Source organism: Pseudopodoces humilis, chromosome 2 (genome assembly GCF_049639895.1).
Source record: "Pseudopodoces humilis isolate 2021_Gansu_Grassland_sample_001 chromosome 2, ASM4963989v1, whole genome shotgun sequence".
NCBI classification, from domain to species: domain Eukaryota; kingdom Metazoa; phylum Chordata; class Aves; order Passeriformes; family Paridae; genus Pseudopodoces; species Pseudopodoces humilis.
This window is the reverse complement of record NC_142201.1, coordinates 114586889-114604271: the sequence shown is the minus strand read 5'-3', so window position 1 is coordinate 114604271 and position 17383 is coordinate 114586889. Positions and strand designations below refer to the sequence as shown.

General features: G+C 43.3%; 1 protein-coding gene across 2 annotated transcripts in view; it reads left to right on the top strand.

Moving 5' to 3' along the window:
- EVA1C (eva-1 homolog C) overlaps positions 1-17383 on the top strand; it is a 32525-nt gene that overhangs the window by 11860 nt on the left and 3282 nt on the right. The window contains exons 2-5 of one of the 2 annotated variants that reach the window (XM_014253607.2): positions 1137-1333; positions 4684-4807; positions 7810-7962; positions 15196-15339. In XM_014253607.2, the coding sequence (XP_014109082.1) occupies positions 1137-1333; positions 4684-4807; positions 7810-7962; positions 15196-15339 (618 nt within the window). Of the gene's footprint in view, positions 1-1136; positions 1361-4683; positions 4808-7809; positions 7963-15195; positions 15340-17383 lie in introns of both variants that reach the window. The other variant, XM_014253606.2, reaches the window with a different exon arrangement.

Genomic DNA, 17383 nt, shown 5'->3' with positions numbered 1-17383 from the left:
CAGGGCATAAAATTTTTTCTGTCCCAGCTCCAGTTCCAGCACTCAGACTGAGGTTAGTGAGGTGAGGAACTCACCTACAGCTTTGCTGTGCTGAAAGGTGCATCTGCTTGACTCCTGTCCTCCCTGGGCTCCAGATGGGGAACAGTAAAGATAACAGTGGAGTAGGCTTCTCCTTCCTCAACACTTAATAACTGATAGGGAAGCTGATTTTCTTTATCCAGATGCACAGCTGGAGCTGGAAAAGATGCCAGAGAACTGAAATGTTTGACCCACCCCTGCAAGTGTTCAAGGCCAGACTGGCTGGAGGTCTGAGCAACCTGCTCTAGTGGCAGGTGGCAGGGGGGTTGGTATTGGGAGATCTTCAAGGAACTTTCCAACCCAAGCCATTCAATGATTATATGATTTTCCTATCTTTTGCTTGGAGTACTAAAGTTTCTGTTTAAAAACCTTTTTGAAAATCGCTTGTCTTTGGTGGAAGTTTATGAAGGGCAAAAGTGTGAAAATTAGATGGCCCATTTTATTTAAAGGACAAATTTTAATTAATTAAAAGGAGTGAGCTCTTTTTCAGTATTTTCTTTGAGAAAACAAATTTTTGTTTTAACAATACAAAAAAGCCCCTGGTTCAGCCACAACAAGAAAATGTTCCCTCAAGAAAATGTGAGGGTTTTTTTTTCCCTCAATTGTACTAAGAGTGTGTGAAACACATCTGCCCACGAGTGCAAAAGTGCAGCAGATTCTTTCAACAAGATGTATATGAAATAGCTTAGGTAGCTGGAATGCAAGAACCTGGCCCAGAAAACCCAGTGATACCCCTCTGACTGCTGCAGACACGCCCTGGCATCGTGAGCAGCCACGACTGGCAAGGGCTTGAACCCACGTATTGTCCATACAACACATCCTGCTGCTGCTGCTGGAGTGCTGGGAGGGCTCGCACTCCCTGCCACGAGACCTCATGTTTTCCAGCCCGGAGTGCTACGAGCACATAAGGGGTGACCCATTCAGAGAACTGGGTGGCTGCAGGCCAGACATATAACCTTGACTACAATGCCCTTCCCGGAGACTGATTGTGGTTTTCTTATTATCTAATGAGCTTGTCATTTCCTGTGCTAGTTGTAACAGAGCTGAATATTTTCTAGGTTACCTAACGAAGCTCCTGCAGAATCACACTGCCTATGCCTGCGATGGGCAGCACCTGAGCCTGCACTGCCCTCGGCACTCAACCATCAGTGTTCAGTCAGCATTTTATGGGCAGGACCCCCACATGTGCAGTGCTTGGGAGCCTGAAACCAGGATGACAGAACCCAGGAACTGTGTGGCACCCACCTCTTTGCAGGTACCGCATGTTGAAAAGGTTCTTAAGGTACAGAATGTTTTTGTTGGTTTCCCTGCCGTTTCTGTGCAAGTGCTCTCATCCTTGAATGAGACAACACTGTACCTATGGCTGTTTACCACCAGAAGTGTTATTGCTGGAAGGGCTTGTCTGGACAGCAAGGCATTACCGTAGGCTTGTGAGAGCTTTGAAGATTGCCTTCCATTGTGATGAACCTTGCTTTGGAAACCCCATTCTTAAAGCTTCCTAAAATAGTCCACTCCTTTCCATTCAAGGGCTGGTCGTGGCTCAGTTGACCAGTTTAAATCTATCACACAGGCCCTCCTTGACCCCAGGGGAGGATACAAGCCCTGGACAGAGTGGGGTTAAAAATCCAGTGAATAAGATGACATCCTGGTTGGCATTTGGCTTGTTGCATGCCTGTCTTCCCTCACTGAAAAGTCAGCAACAGCTAAACAGCAAATCCCAAGGATTTCTGTAGATACCTGCATTTCTGTGACTACCTGATTTGTATCAGAAACATCTTACAGTTGTTTGTTGGGCCTGCTTCAGTATAGCTTAAAATTATTTATACTTCATTAATTATTACTTTCTGCTATAGAGACTTTTGTAACAAGGTCTGACTTATACTGATGTCAAAGACTTGTTTCATCTTAGTGAAAAATACCCAGTGTTGTTCCAAATTCAGTATATCATTGCAAAAATAAGTAGTTGGTGTAATCTGAACATGTTCTGTTGATTAAACTTGAAAATTCTCTACAGAAGTTTTGGTGGAGTTTGCAACATTTGTGTCTGTAGACCACATGTTCCTTCTTGACATCAGAGAATGTCTGTTCCCACCACTACTGAGTTGAAGGGTATTATGAAGTGGTTTGGCAGTAATATTCTCTCTCTAGAAACAGCATTAGGGCAGTTTTTAGTGTGGCTTGCCCATGATATACTGCAATTTTTGAGGACATTCCAGACATGACCTATGGGCCATGTGAAAGTACATCCTTCCACCAAAAACCGCAGGCAAAAAGCATCCTTAATGTTATATTACTGACTGCAGCAAAGTGGCACCAATGATTATTTTGGGCTCGTGAGTGCCTTTGTGAGGTCTCCATGAGCAGTTTTTTCCCTTGAATATAATAAACACAACATGGGGTAACTTTTGTAAACTACCATCATCTTTTGGGCACTGTGGCTGATCAAAGGCATGAAAGCATTTTGGCAAGGCCATGAATTTGTGTGAGACACAAATGCTCTGCATCTCAGGGAGTTCCAGTTCTGTTAAGGAGACGAGACACATTTTGTAAACAGATTTCTTAGGAAAGAGCAGCAGTGACCTCAACCCTCCTCCCCTTCCCTTTGGAAGTGGATCTGCAGTCTGCACAGGCAGGTAAAATGATGCCTTGTAGCTGGGTGGAAGCATCACAGGCACTTATTACAGAGACCTCCTGCCAGAGGGATCACTGCAAAGCTGGATCTGCTTAGAGACAGTAACTGCCCGGTGCTATTTTGAGTATCGTTTGCTTTTGTGGCTGTGTGCTTTTGCACAGCATCATGATAGAAAATGTGACTGCTGTTTACATTAGGCAGGAGAAAATATAAACAGATGCACAGGAGATGATTCAGGTCAGGTGCAAACAGAAGGTGACTCAGTAGGGAACAGCTATCTCTATTTACTAAAGATGGAACTCTATTTCACCGGTCCCCTCCAGAACTATCCCAGTTAGGGAGGAGTTATTTGCTTGACTTGCAACTCTGTAAAAGGAAAATTGACAGATAAAATTAAGTCTGCTGTGCTTTCCTTCTCTTTTAAACTCTTTAGAGTGCACTTAATGCTCAAAAAGTGTTGAATGCATGTCCTCTTCTTCTCCCAATGGGAGCTGTAGGATCACTGCAGTGTGCTGCCAATGTGTGTCATTGCTGCTTGGGAGGGAAGGTTTCCAGTGATGACAACAGAGATCCAGCCACTGCCAACTCTCTCAGCCGGGAAACAGGAATGCAGCTTGTGCCACCACAGTGGTAAATTTGTGATTTGGTCTCTTGATATGACTGAGACCTCTTCTGATGAGAAACAAAGTAAAAACTCCCATAGATTTTGAAGGACTACCTAAAACGATCAGAATGTTTTATTACAGTTACTCCTGTTAAGAGTGGGGTGACCTGGTGATAACACCCTCCTATGTCACAGCCTGCTGTGATTTTAAATAACATGAATCCCGTGCACAACCACACAGACTATCCAAAAACAGTGTCAGAAACGCCCTCTCTTAACTGAGTTTTGGAGGTGAATAAGAATATTCCAAATACACTGCTGCATTTAAACTGGGTGTTTTTAGGTGGTCTGGCTTGTGACTGTGTTAAAAACTGGACAGACTGGCCCTGGCAATGTCTTCATATTTTCTGCAGCTACAGTTCCAAGAGCACAGCTGGAGTGGGAGCACCAGTATGAGCAGTATGAGCACTCAGTCCTTTTGCCAGACTGGGAGAGAGTCCACACGACCCTTTGTGTATAACACTGCTCACCTGTTGGCTGTCTTCCTCTGTTGCCACTTCCAGGGAAGCTGCACAGTAAGAACCAGGATATATTGCTGGGCCAATAAATTTGGAAGAGATATGGCCGTAGAACAGCATTAAAAAACACCCCACAAAACAAGACAAGGAGGCTGAGGATAGACTTGCACAACTGTGCTATCCAATCGAACCAATTCTGAAATTTGCCCATGGCAAAGTCAAGTAAATATCTAATAACATGTGCAACTGCAAGCGAGAAGGAAGTGTCCCTTGAGCAGGAGGTCCTACACATGGCTTAAAGCGCAGGCTGTGCTTGTCATTAGGCAGAACTCTTTCAAGTGAAGGTTATTTAACAGAGCATGTTCAGGTACATGTAAGCAGTTCAAGAAGAAGTGGTTAAAAATACACCTTTTTGGTTGCCATGTTTTCCCTCGACATTGCACTCCCATAAATGTGCTCAGGAGTGTACAAGTGCCTCAAGCATGTCAGTAAGACAGCTGGGGGCTTAGTGTGTTCCCACATGCTCTGGGTTCTGCACTACCGAGGCTGTGGTGGCACTCAGGGGAATTTGGCCAACGTCCCCAGGGGTAGAGGGAAAGTGACAAACAACAGCAAGTTGGTAACATCCTAATTCGCTGTGAGCATGGCTGTGGTGAATGTGTTCCCATAAAGTTGGCCATGACTCCAAGTCCAATAGAGCCTAGATGCAATGATACAGATGTTTCTTGCATGTTTATAGCCAAAAAGTTATGATTTCTCTCCTGTGTAGAACAAAGTACAACTAAGTGTTTTCATTGCTGTGTAGCTTCATACCTTGTTGTCAAGACTATCCTTTTTGCCCATTGTTCTAGAAAGTACTGGATGAATGCCAAAACCTGAGATCCTGCCAACTCCTTGTCAATAGTCGGGTTTTTGGGCCTGATCTGTGTCCAGGGACCACTAAATTCCTCCTTGTCTCCTTTAAATGCAAACCTAGTAAGTAATCTTTATCAGGCAAATGTGTTTTTCTGCGTGTTTTGTTGCTTTTTTTGGTTAAAATGCCACTGCACAAGGCTTTGCAAAAATCCATGTGAAGTTTTGGGGCTCTTGGATTGATAACAAATTGTTCTTTTTGACTTTACCTTAGCTCTCTGCTGTGTCTGCAGCTTCAGGGTGCTTGCTGCCAGTTTAATGACCACTGCAGTTTGGCAGGGGCAGATGTCATATATCAGACTAGAAAGGAAAAATCTTATGTCAATTATTTTTAGTGAGATAGCAATGATAATGTCATATTAGAAAGAGCTGAACAGGAAAACCAGATGCTTGGGCTAAGGATCCAAATGAAGAAGGCATCCTAGGAAGGAATATGCAAAAATACTTAAGGAACTGGGCCCAAAGCTTTCAAAGATTCAAAAATATCTCCTGGTATATACCTCCAATTTATGAAATAATGGCCAGAAGATACACATGCTGACTTGGTTAGAGGCTTTTACTGTAGAATCACCTGTGCTCTGTACAGGTATTTGATGCTGATATGTGAAGGGACAAATCTTGCCTCAAAGAAAATCCACTTTGTGAGCATGAGAAAGGGGAAGAACAATGAAGACAATCCTCATGAGGTTTCCTTTATTGGTGGTTTTTAATTGTTCTCCTTGTTGCTATGGTATATGAGAACAAGCTCCAGTAGCCTGGGGGCTCAGCTCTTTTGACAATGAATTCCCAGTGTGGCTGAAATGGGTCCCAAAGAAAACAGCTGAATGATGATTTATGGGTAGGTTCACCAGCCAACATAGAAATACCAACCCACAAGCAAAGGAGAAAGCACTAAGGGGTTTTTTTTGATCAGAGCACTAAGACAGACATCAGTGATAGAACAGGAGTAGGTGGCAAGCAAACTGAAGAGCCAGCTCATACAGGAAAGAGGAAATCAGAGCCGAGAGATGGAATGGAGTAAACAGATGTTACCTTTGGTAAAGCACTGACTCAGGAACTCCCAGGGAGATACACTGGGCCAATCATCAGAGGGAGAAAAATGCCTGAAATTTAAAATTTTAATTACCTGTTTTATTATAACAATAGTTTAATTCTTTTTGCATATTGCAATTAGTCCATTATTAATAGCAGATGGATTTGAGTATTATAGCAGTGTCTGTGTCATTAGAAATCTCTTTTTGCTAATCAAAAGCGAATTGGGATCCTGTTAATTACTTTCAGAAGCTGCTTAATATTTTTTCCCATGGGAGATGAGCTTCTTTTAGTATATAGTATTTCCTGTGATCTGAATTTTGAAAAAGCTGGTCAAAAGCATAGTCAACAGCAACTGCCACCTTCAGAATTCAGGAGTAGTCTGATTCCAGTGCAAACAACATGATTTCTTGTGGCAGGAAATTTATGTTTGTAGGTAAGATACCAATATTGTTAGTCTTGGCAGTGGAAAACATCCTAACTCAGGAAATCACTTCAGGATAACTTTGTGTTTTATTTGTGTTATATTTTGCAGTCTCCTTGCCTTCAAGCAGGCACTTAAGCAGTTGCCTAAGTCCCTTCGTTTTTCATCTATTTAGAATTATTGTTGCCGTATCTTTGCAGAGGTTTATGTTGGGCTCTTCTCCTTGTCTGATACCACATGGGATTATATATACTTCCAGAGCCTCTCCAGCACAGCCAGGCAGACTCAGCTGTATGCTGTCAGTCCTTGGACACAGACCCCAGGTTTTTGGCCTATTTATGTGTACGCAGCATGGCAGGTGCTTCAGCACAAGTCACAACCTGCAGTAGGTCAAATATCTTTCAAAATGTTTTCAAAAATGTTTTCAAAATATTTTTTCAAAATCATTCTTTTTTACACTTAAGCTTGTGGCTGTTGATGAGCTCGAATGGAAGAAACTGGACTGTTACCAAGAACATTAGCCCATTGTTTTATCTGTTCTGTTTTGGATGAAACAGTAATGATTTCATTCATGAGTAGATAGGAGGTTTTTCTCTCTCTAGTTCCCGAAGAACCAGCATCCACTCTCCACTCACAGGGACACCACTCACTAACAATAAGGTTTCCCTTTTCTTCTGCTCAGCTCAGGAGTCTCCTTTTCCCATTTTCACATTTTTGAGGACAAAAAAAATTGGAGGAGAATAAACTCTTCTCCCTGGCCTTACCTGCCATAAAAAGGTTTGGCACCACAGCTCAACCTTCTTAAGGAAGACTTAAGAAGGTATTATGCCACGAACAGAGCAGCTGCTTATTCCAGGAAGAGCCTTGTTGGCCAGGTGGCACATTTAAAGGGATTCCCTAGGAGGGATAAGCCATGAAGATGAGCTCAGTGCCTTCCCTACCTCTGCTGAGGGTGCTGCCAGGGTTCCTTGTGCCAGCTGAGCAAGGGAGGGGGCAGATTTTTCTCAGGCTGCTAATTCACATGACTTTGCCAGCCAAAGTTTCAAATGAGCCTTTGCTGGACAGTGCCATCCAGGGAAACCCACTGACCTTGGTGGAGCAGTGCAAATACAGCTGAGAGCAGTGTCTGGCTTGGGATGGGGACCCTGTCCTGGCCTCTTGTCCCTCCCATTATCCATGCCTTGCCCAGGTGCTGTCACTGAGCAGTGCCAGCCCTGCCCGTGATTGATGAGTGTGCAGAGGCAGCTGAGGCACACATAGAATGCAACTGTGTCCTGAGGAGAGACAAAAGGGAAGGATGAAGCTTCTCTTGCTGAGAAGGAGTGGAAAGAAAGTCAGGAAAGCAGGGAAGCTGTTCCACTGGGAAAGAAGATTGGAAAAATTAGGATTTTCTATTCTGTTCAAAATGGAATCACAGGCTCCAGAAAGTCACTTGGGCACAATTCATTTGGAAGAAACATTCTGCTCTTGACTTTGTGTCTGTCTGTACAGGTGCCACGTGTCACTTACAACAGCAGGAAAGCTGGTTTCTGTCCTGCTGCTATTTGCTATTAACAGTCCAGCTATTTAAATTGCCTCACTATCATATTGCTGTTTGCTTCTACTTTAGCTGAATACAAAACCAAATCAGCATGTGAAAACCAGGAACTGAAGCTCCACTGTCAGGAATCCAAGTTCCTTATCATCTACTCGGCCACCTACGGCAGATGGGCACACAAGGAGAGCGTCTGCTCAACAAAGGCGGAGCACACACCCCCCTTTGGTATGTCTGGGACCTTCTATAGGCAAGAGCACAGGGAAGAGCACAGGTTGGGAGAAACTTCAGGTGCAAGAGCAATGGTGTTTTGAAAGTATCACTGATGGAAATGTGAGAGCTTATTTCTGAAACTCAAACAAACTGCCCAGTATGAGGGAGGAACATAGACTAAGAAATGCAGCAAAGTAATAAACTTTAATATAGTTAATTAGTTTTTAGTATGATTAGCATCAAAAACTAGTTCCCTTGCCTGTCTTGGGTTTAGGTGACATATACTAAATATCAGCTGTTTGCCTCTCTTCTTCCTCCAGCTTCTGACAATGACCAGACAACCTGAGTGTCACGATACTGTGTCTTACTGCTCCTTCACTGATACCCGTTTCTGCCAGATATTCCCTGCCTTAGCTGCAGACTGTACAGAGAGGAGAGTCTGCAGGGCCATTGTTTTAGATGTTGTTGTATAACCATACCCCAAGGCTGTGGTGGCACTCTAGAAAGTTAAATGTACCTGGACTTCTCTTTGGCACCAAGTCAGGAATGTCCTACGTATGCAGTACTAAACTGAATGATATGTTCAATGGTGACACTGAAGGCATGAAGGGAACTTTTCACACCTTGAGAAGGCCAGCACTGGATGAGTGTGCTCTTCAAACCCCCTGGTACTACACAGGGAAGGGCTTGCATGACTAATGGCAGCCCTGTGCAAAGGCTTAACATTGCTCCTAAGAAACATGCGTTATGTGTCATCTATAAGAAGCATCTCTGAACATCAAGAAGAGATCAATAATTAATCTTAAGAGTCTTTTGTCTGCAAGCCAATGTTTCTATTTAGTTAGATATTATTAAAAAATTATTGGCTGAAAATTGCAATCTGTTCTTAGACAAGAATCTCGTATTTCCAGGTCTGTGTTTTATACCAGCTCTCTTGGGCTGTCACAGAGGCTTAGCTATGCCTGTCTGTTCCATGGAGAAAACATTTTAGCAGGTCTCTGTCAGGCCCCCACACCCCTTATAACAGTGGCATAAGCAGGTGACACAAGGCAGGGAAAAGATGTCTCAGCTGATCAACTTACGTCTTGCACTTCACTGACCTCTCAAATCACTCCCTCGCCTCTGTCAGTACTCACAGTTCACACATCAGAATTCTGCAAACCATTCCTAATGGATAAAGTTTCCCAGGATAAAGAGAAAGAATTTACAACAGCAACAAGCTCTGCTGTGGCTCCTGTGTACAAGCACCTGTGCAGCAACACCCTGGCTGGCACTGGTTTTGTGTTCTGTAGAGCAGCCCAAAGCACTAGTAACAGGAGAGAGCATAAAACCTGAGACAAACACAAAGTAGATCTACAGAAGGTAGATCCTTGTATAGATTTCCTACTACTTAATGGAAATGCTTGGCCTCTTCCTGTGTGGTACTAGTGACTTTCTGCAGGTGGTGGAATTTCCAAAAGCCCCTGTGTGGCATAGGAGTTCACATTCAGTTATCACAAAAGACCTGCCACTTAGGACTCAGATCCAATTGACTCCAGACCTATCTCTCTCAAGCCTGAATCTTATTTTTGTGGTTATTTAAGCACCTACAGATCTAAGTGGGTGCATGATAAGTATGCAGTGACTGCGTACCTTTCTCTGAGGGAAAACAATGGTAATTTGAATGTAATGACTTGAGACAGCTCTTCCTTCCTGAATCAGACCCATGTACTTATTTATGTTTGCACCAAAAGCTGAATTGGCTCCAACATACATCCATTATTGTTTCTGCTCACATTGGTGCAACTCAGCCTATGAGCAGCGCTCAAGCCTTTCCAGTTCTTTTACTGCATAACAGAGAAACTGTGATTTTTTTTTAGCACTATGCAGAAGAGAAGTCACCCAAAGGTCCTAATGACAGGCCCAGAAAGTCTCTGGTGATCTCAAAAGCTTTGTATCTCTCCATACTTGACATGGTCCTGCCAGGTGTACTGGGTATTGAATTGGATACTCACCAAGATCTTGGCTACCTGATGATATGTGTTATAGCAGTGACAAACAGCAGCTTTGGGTTGGGACAGATGGGTTCTCAAAGCATCGCTTTTCTGTGAGCCAACTGTCAAATCAGCTGACAGATTTTGCTTTGCTTCAAAGGGAACCCAGGGAAACATAACATTTCTTTGGCATAAAGGCTCTTCTCCATAGAGTAATAAATTATATCAATCCATCTCTGCTGTGGGAGATATCTGTGTGGCCTTGAGCACTTCTAGGATCCTGAGCATCACCTCCACATTTAGCATGAGTATCTACTCATGCAACTGGTTTTCTGAGACAGTTCAATGGTAAATGCCACCTTCTGCAGCTTTTGCATTGCAGTCCAAATGCCTGGCACTGTTAAGATTGTACAAAATTTCCAGCAAGCAACTTCCCTGTTTTACCAAGACTATCAAAGAAAGACTATCTGAGTGTCCTTCTGTAGCAGATGGTTCTGCCTAGAGGAATTCATTGTGCCCAGCACCAAAGCAGGAAACCATAGCAGTTTTGTTCCAGTGTGAATTACTGCCTTTTCTGACCCATTATCTCTTTCATATTTGTACTAACATATGCATGAGGAAACAGAAAATTTATTGGTCAGAAGAAGTTAAAAGAATTGTGCCAGAACAGGTTACCATAGAGAACAACAGGAAGATTCAGGTCAACAAACACCTCTCAAATAATAAATTACTCTTCTTAATACATGAAAATACTTGAAAGAAGGCTTGGTAGTCTCTTAGTAGGGTCACCTCTAGGTTAAATTTGCAAGCTTAGAACACTGAAATATCCTTCCCAAAAATTCCTCTGGATGCACATTGGCTAGTCCCTCAAGCACCAGTGACCAGCAGAGCCCTGAATTACACCCCTGCCAAGGTTCTCATTGCTGGAATGTGGGGTTCTTTCCAATACAGCCCTCTCTTTTACCTGGTCCCACTTTTGGAGTCTTGAGAGGGGAGGTGGAGAACTCACAAACATTCATCACATCTTGAACTATGCAATGACATACCCTGGGGTTGGACTTTGTCCTAGTCTCATCTTCACAGTGGAATTCAGATAAGAGGAAGGGATGAGAAAGTCAAGCAAGGGGGATTTTCAAAAACCTATAGGTTGTTTCCAGTCCAACTAGGGGTCACAGTTTTTTTAATGTAACAGGATTCTGTGATGTTGTGATTATTTTTGTTTGCTTGTTGGATATTGTAGCCAATTCAAAGGGTCTTATAGCTCCTATTCACTGACTGATTGGAAAGCTTTTCGTTTCTGCCTCTTACTAAAAGATGTACTCATTGCCTGCTGTAAGCCTGTCTCCTGGGAAGGTCTCTTGAGAGCAGAAGTAACAGCAGTGAAGGCACAAACAGCTTTAGGCAGCTCTGGAAATGTTTCCACACTGTCTTGGCACTTTGGGCGTGTGAGACAGGAGTCAAATGAATTTTGTGGATGCATAAGTAAGGATAAAATAGTTTAATTTTGCTTCCACCACAAAACCCCTTAAGTCAGCTCTCTGTGTGCAGACATCAGATATGAAAAGGTCCTTGCCTGTGTCAGCCTGAGCAAACTGGGAAGCTTAATAGGTGCTTTGGGCCCCAAGAGGTGCCAGTAGGAGCCATTGCACCCCATTGCCCCTTGAAGGCTGTCAAGACAAAACGCCCTTAAAAGAAGAGGTTTTCAGAGCAGTGGCAGGATGAGGAGTGATTGAAGGGAGGAAGAGACCAGCCACCATTTTTAGAGTCCAAATAACTTTCTTCTGAGATGAACAGGGAAGATCAGATTTGGCTGGTGGAAGTTGCTTGGAGAACATTAAAACACACACCACTTCAACCGGTAATGTTTTCTTTACCAGCAGTTCAGGGCTTTCTTGGGTCTATTTTTTCATGGCTCACATTTGTGAAAGGTTTGGAAAAGTACACTTGGCCCTCAAGTCTAAAAGGAGCCAAGGAACTCCTGCCTGTTCACAAGCAGGAGCAGCGAGTCTGGTTCCTGCTCTCAGGAAATGGAGAGCCACACTTGTCTCTTGCCCCTGGTGTTTGGTGGGATGGATCCCCCTCTCTGCACATGCATGTGCAAGGAGGAGAGAGAGACAGCAAGTTTGGGGTTTTTTTGGTACAAAAGTGCTGCTGATCACATTGTGTGTTTCTGCTGGAATCAGCAATTCAAGTGGCCCTTTTCTGATGCATAGGCAGGACCCTGTGTGCCATGCTCCTGCATAAATTACCATATTATTTCAGCAACTTTCTTTAGAAGCCTGCAGCCTTAGGTTACTCCAAACTCCACAGTTTCCCCTTGTCAATTCTTGTCCCCACAGCTGAGATCTGGGCTCCACAAAGCACAAGCCATCCTGATTTGGAGGTGTGAAATCTTTGCTTTCAGTTGATTTTAATAGTGAGCTCCTTATTCTTCTGTGGGTGGGCATAGCCCAGAACACATAAAGCAGCACAAGGAACAGTTGGGGATGAAAGCAATTTGAAACATTTGGAGAGGGTGGGACAGGATGCTGTTGCCGGAGCCTTGCACAAGATGCTCCATCACCTGCAGGCTTTGTGTGGAAGGGTGGAAAGAAAGGGAGGGAAAGCTCCTCCTGTCTGAATTGAGAGAAGCTTTAAAAAACAGAAGACAAATTACTTCTCATTAAAGCCTGCATGATTTATGGCATGTCATTTGCATGCCAAAACTTTCCCAAACAAAGCTAATTAGGGAGCTGAAAGAGCCTTTCCTCCAGAAACAAGGCTTTCTACTCCAAGTATTAAATAGCTGCAGTCAGATTGGATAGTTTATTACTGCATTAAGAACCTCGTCTTGACACCCGTGTCCCCGTGCCATCCATAGTAGTGTCTCGTACAAAAGATCCACCGACAGTCTTGGTGTCTAACAAGCAACTTTGGGAGAAAAGCGTGGAGAATGGAGTGTTTTCCCAGCCATACATTGCTGCCTTGTCCACCACCGCCGGATGCCACCAGCCTTTTACACTCTGGGAATGTGCCTTTTCCAGAGGCAAGTTATTGAAAATGTATGGTACCAGTCTAACAAGCCTCAGAAATATCTGTGTAGATCAAACAGCACTTAGTCAGAAGGAAGCCACATTGTGTATTTAAGTTCATCTCCCAATTCATGGTTTCTCTGGGGCCATTCCATGGGATTCCTTTACTCAAAACACAGCACTGATCTCTCCTCATTCAATCACTGGAAAAAGGTGTTTGACCAGGAGGAGGGTATGTTATTCAAGTTAATCCCATCATAGCTGCTGGGAGAACTAGTGGGAAGGTAGCAAGGCCACATGTCAACCAGACAGGATTTTTTATTGAATCACAAAAACACAAAATCTTTTCAGAATGCAGGAAGTCTTAAATAGGTTGTTTTCTTTTTTAAGACTTTCCAGGTAACATCTGTCCTGTCCTGCAGAAGAAATGGGCCACGGTTTGCATTTACTCACCTGTGACACCAAGGCAAGCCTTGGGAGGTTTTCCAAAAACTAGCCTGCCAAGATCCTGCAGGCATATAACAACTGGCTCCTCAGGTAGAAGAGCCAAATCCAACATGGATAGAGATGATAAGAAGCTATTAAGTCCCACAGAAACATGAGCAAAGGCAAAATGAAACATACACTTGCCATATCACTGAATATGTAGAAAACCATCAGCACAGCATCCTCCTGGTTTCATAAGGTATCAAGAGTAGCTCCCAGGGCAGGAAGTTCTATAGAAAACATAATTCAGTTTGCCAGTTTGCTGTTGTGCTCCCAATCCATTCATTTATCAATCACCCGACAATTCCTCCTGATATTCTCCAGCTGGTTTTGTACTTGCCAAAGTAAGCTACTGGCTGCCTAAAACATCCACCCAAATATATCCTTACTCATCTGAAATTGCCAGGGAGGGAAACTAAAACTGCTGAGTTACTTAATCAGAACTACCCAATGCTTTAGGTCAGCCCTTCCCTGCCTTCCCAGCAGTCTCTTGGGACACACAGGTATTGGGATTTTAGGTCTCTGAAAAGTCAAAGAGCTCTCTCCTAGAATCCATGTCCAAAGCAAGCCATGAGCCCTTTGCCAGACAGATCAGCCCATTATCTCCTGATGGCTCTGCCCAGGTATACAACTTGTTTAGTACTGGTGTCAGGGAGTTAACTCTAAAAATTACAAATCTGCCCCATTTTCACATATTAAATGCCAAGAACTCAGTCTCAAACCTTCTTTTCAAATACATTTGGGGAACCTTTGGAGTGTCTTTGTAAATGGTGTTTGTCCTTCCTCTAAAGAGGCACAAATGAGCTTCAGCAGTTGGTAGGTGACTGGAGGTCATCCTTTATTGTAGGAAGAGGGACTATTTTAACCCCCAGAAAATGATGTTTCAGACCTCTAGAGCACCCTTGCCTCAGAAGCCTGGAATGAGACATTTCTGTCATACACAGAAACCTGCAGTGTGTGGGGTGATGCAGAAAGGTTCAGAGAAGTATTACTTGCTCCAAACTTGTTCTTTCTGCATCCTTTTGGTTTAGAAACCAAAACTACGGGGTGTTTTTTGCTTTGTGGCTTGGAGTTTAGCACATGTGGATACAGAGAACTTAATCACATTTAGATATGTTCTTTTTTTTTTTTTTAAAGCAGAGGGTGACTCACACACTTTCCTACTCAAATAATTTCAGCTCCAGTGCAAAACCCATTTTTGGAAGCCACATGTTTCCCTGGTTAAATATTGAGCCCATTTTGACCTCTTCATAGTAAATGAAAAGCTACTTTTTAATACCCTGAACTTCCCTGTAGCCTGAGCTGTTGCAACACATAAAAATTGATCTCACCTGACTTGAACTGAACTTGGCTATCCAGTTGACTCATCTCAGTAACCCAGGGCTGAGAAACAGACTTGGAAACAGCATTTCATCTCACTTAATTTGGGAGGGAATAGATGGAGAGCTATTTGGATGTGCTTATTTTTTCCAACACATCCTGAATAGAACATTGAGACCTTTTATTTGGCACCTGTTTGGAGCTTGATGAGACTCTTCCTGCACCTTTAGTATGCACCTGTAAGGCAACATGGGAGAGTTACCTCGCTGCAAGTTCACATTTATTGCAGCTGACTTCCTTGCATTGACAAATCTTAATATTTAACTCCGAAATCCTGCTAAGGCAAAGTTATACCTGAGATCAGGTGCAGATTTGTATCTCTAGTCATGCAGCCAGCAGTTCTCATTTCAGATAACACCAGGGTATTGTATATTTATTGCATGTATTTTTTCTTTCAGACTGTTTGTCTTACACAGCGGTGGAAGTGTTATCCAAAAGGTGTTATGGGAAACAGAGATGCAAAATTATTGTCACTAGCCGGGATTTTGGAAGTCCATGCCTACCTGGAGTGACAAAATACCTAAATGTCAGCTATGCATGTGGTAAGAGCAAACGCACAATCATTTTCATGTCCTCATTTCTGCTTGCAAAGACACACACATGTCCACATATGGGCACTAAGCCTTCCTAAATATCCACTTCCCTTTAACACAGGAAGTTTGTGACAGCCATACAAAAAACAACCCCCTAGGCACAGCAGCACCTAACAAATACTCTGGCATTAAGGAGTCTTATTGCTATAAAAATGCAACCAACAATAAAATATCAACTATATAGTTAAATATTTTTGAGAAATACTATCAAGATAAGAGTTTGTTCCACAGAGTTCACCTGCAACAGAGCTAGGAAAAATCAACACTGCCTGGCATCAGTGCATGTAAAACAGTCCAGCATAATTGAAGCACTGTGTACAAGCTCAGTCCTGAAACCTGATTCACGTGAGTACATCTACAGCTTCTCCCTCACAGAGGAGTTTCCTTTCTCATGGAAAGGGAAGTGAAGGTTTATGGAAAGTAAAAGCTTGCGGTTATAGATCCCTTGCAGGATTGAAATGTACTTCAGCTCAGACAAGAGGGAACAGTTTTCCATATTGCTTGCTACAGACATATAATTTCCTAAGAGGCGAGCTGAATTCCCTAAAATACTTCAAAAGGAGCAGCTCCATGGGTACATATTGCAGTCCTTTGGCTGCATCCCTAGTGAGTAGTGGTCAAAGGGCACAGGTTACCTGAGACATGCTTTTAAGAACAGCAGTGTAAGATTGATGGCCAGATCACCTCTACCTGAAGATCAGAGGAAAATGAGCCCCGAGAGATTTTCAGTCTCCCCAGGAACTGGTTGTCAACTCTGAAAGGTGGTGCAATAATTCAGCTTCCTATTATTGGAGATATCTGGGAATCTGCCATTGCACCAATACATTATATTATTGGGCAGTTGCCTTTATGAATGATTTAATGTAATTCTCTCTAATTAGCATGAGCATAATTACAACAAGTCGCTCAACTTTGCATGCCTGTGTACCAGAAAAGCAGAGTGAGTTTGTTGGCACTGGAGTTACACATTCTGTTATTCAGGGATGTGGTTTTGCAAAAACACACGGGTAACAAATAGTGTTATTTTCTGTTACTGGCACATTTGGAAGAGTTGTTCTCCTGCCAGATCTTACTGGGCTGTGCAATCTGAAGCATTAGCCAATGATTTGCAGGTCTGATTATTTTACAGCTCATCTAATGAACATGGGAAGAATTTGGCATATTCCAGAATGATATTTTACATTCAGTCTCCTCACCAGAGGATGCCAGCTAATCTGATGCTTCCCAAAATAATGCAAATAGATCTCCCCCTGTAGTGACAGGAACTCAGCGGAGCCCAGCACTTTCGTTCTCAGGGCTGTGCCACACTTCAAAGTATTTCTATCATGGTCAGGAATGTGAAAAAACCCCATTCTCCCCACACAGCGGTCAGCAGCTGTTTAGGGGTAGTGAGTCTGGATGCATTTTTACATTTGCAGTTCATTCCTGACAGTAAAAACATGACAGGAGCTGGGAGGTGCTGGTTCCTTGAAGTCTCAGTGCCCCCAGTGATCTGCTAAGCATCATCTCCTGTCTGCACAAGGTGGGACCTCCTGGCTCTTGCTCAGTCTGCACTTTAGGATCACAGAATCCTCTCTCATGGCTCCTGCAGACCCGTGGTGTATCCACACTCCCTGGATGCCAGAGACCCTTTGTGGGCTTCCTTTGGCAGTCTGCAGGAGGCGACTGACTCCTGCTTGCCAAAGTAGTGCTGGCACAAGTTGTAATACAGATGTGATTGTCTTAATAAAAATTCCTATGCTGGTACCAGCTGTTCTGTTCAGCAGCCTGATGTAGCCTATAGCAGTTAAAGTCCTTGCATCTGAAAGGCACCACATTGAAAACAAGCAATACAAGCAGCCAGAGGCTCTTGCCATGCCATTTTGACTTAAACATCCCCTACAATAAATATTTGGGGATATATAAAGGGAACTAACTATAAAGGGGAAAAGAGCAAGTGAAGCACTGGGGAGCTTCCCCTGGGAGGGGAGCAGGAGGAACATCAGCACAGGAG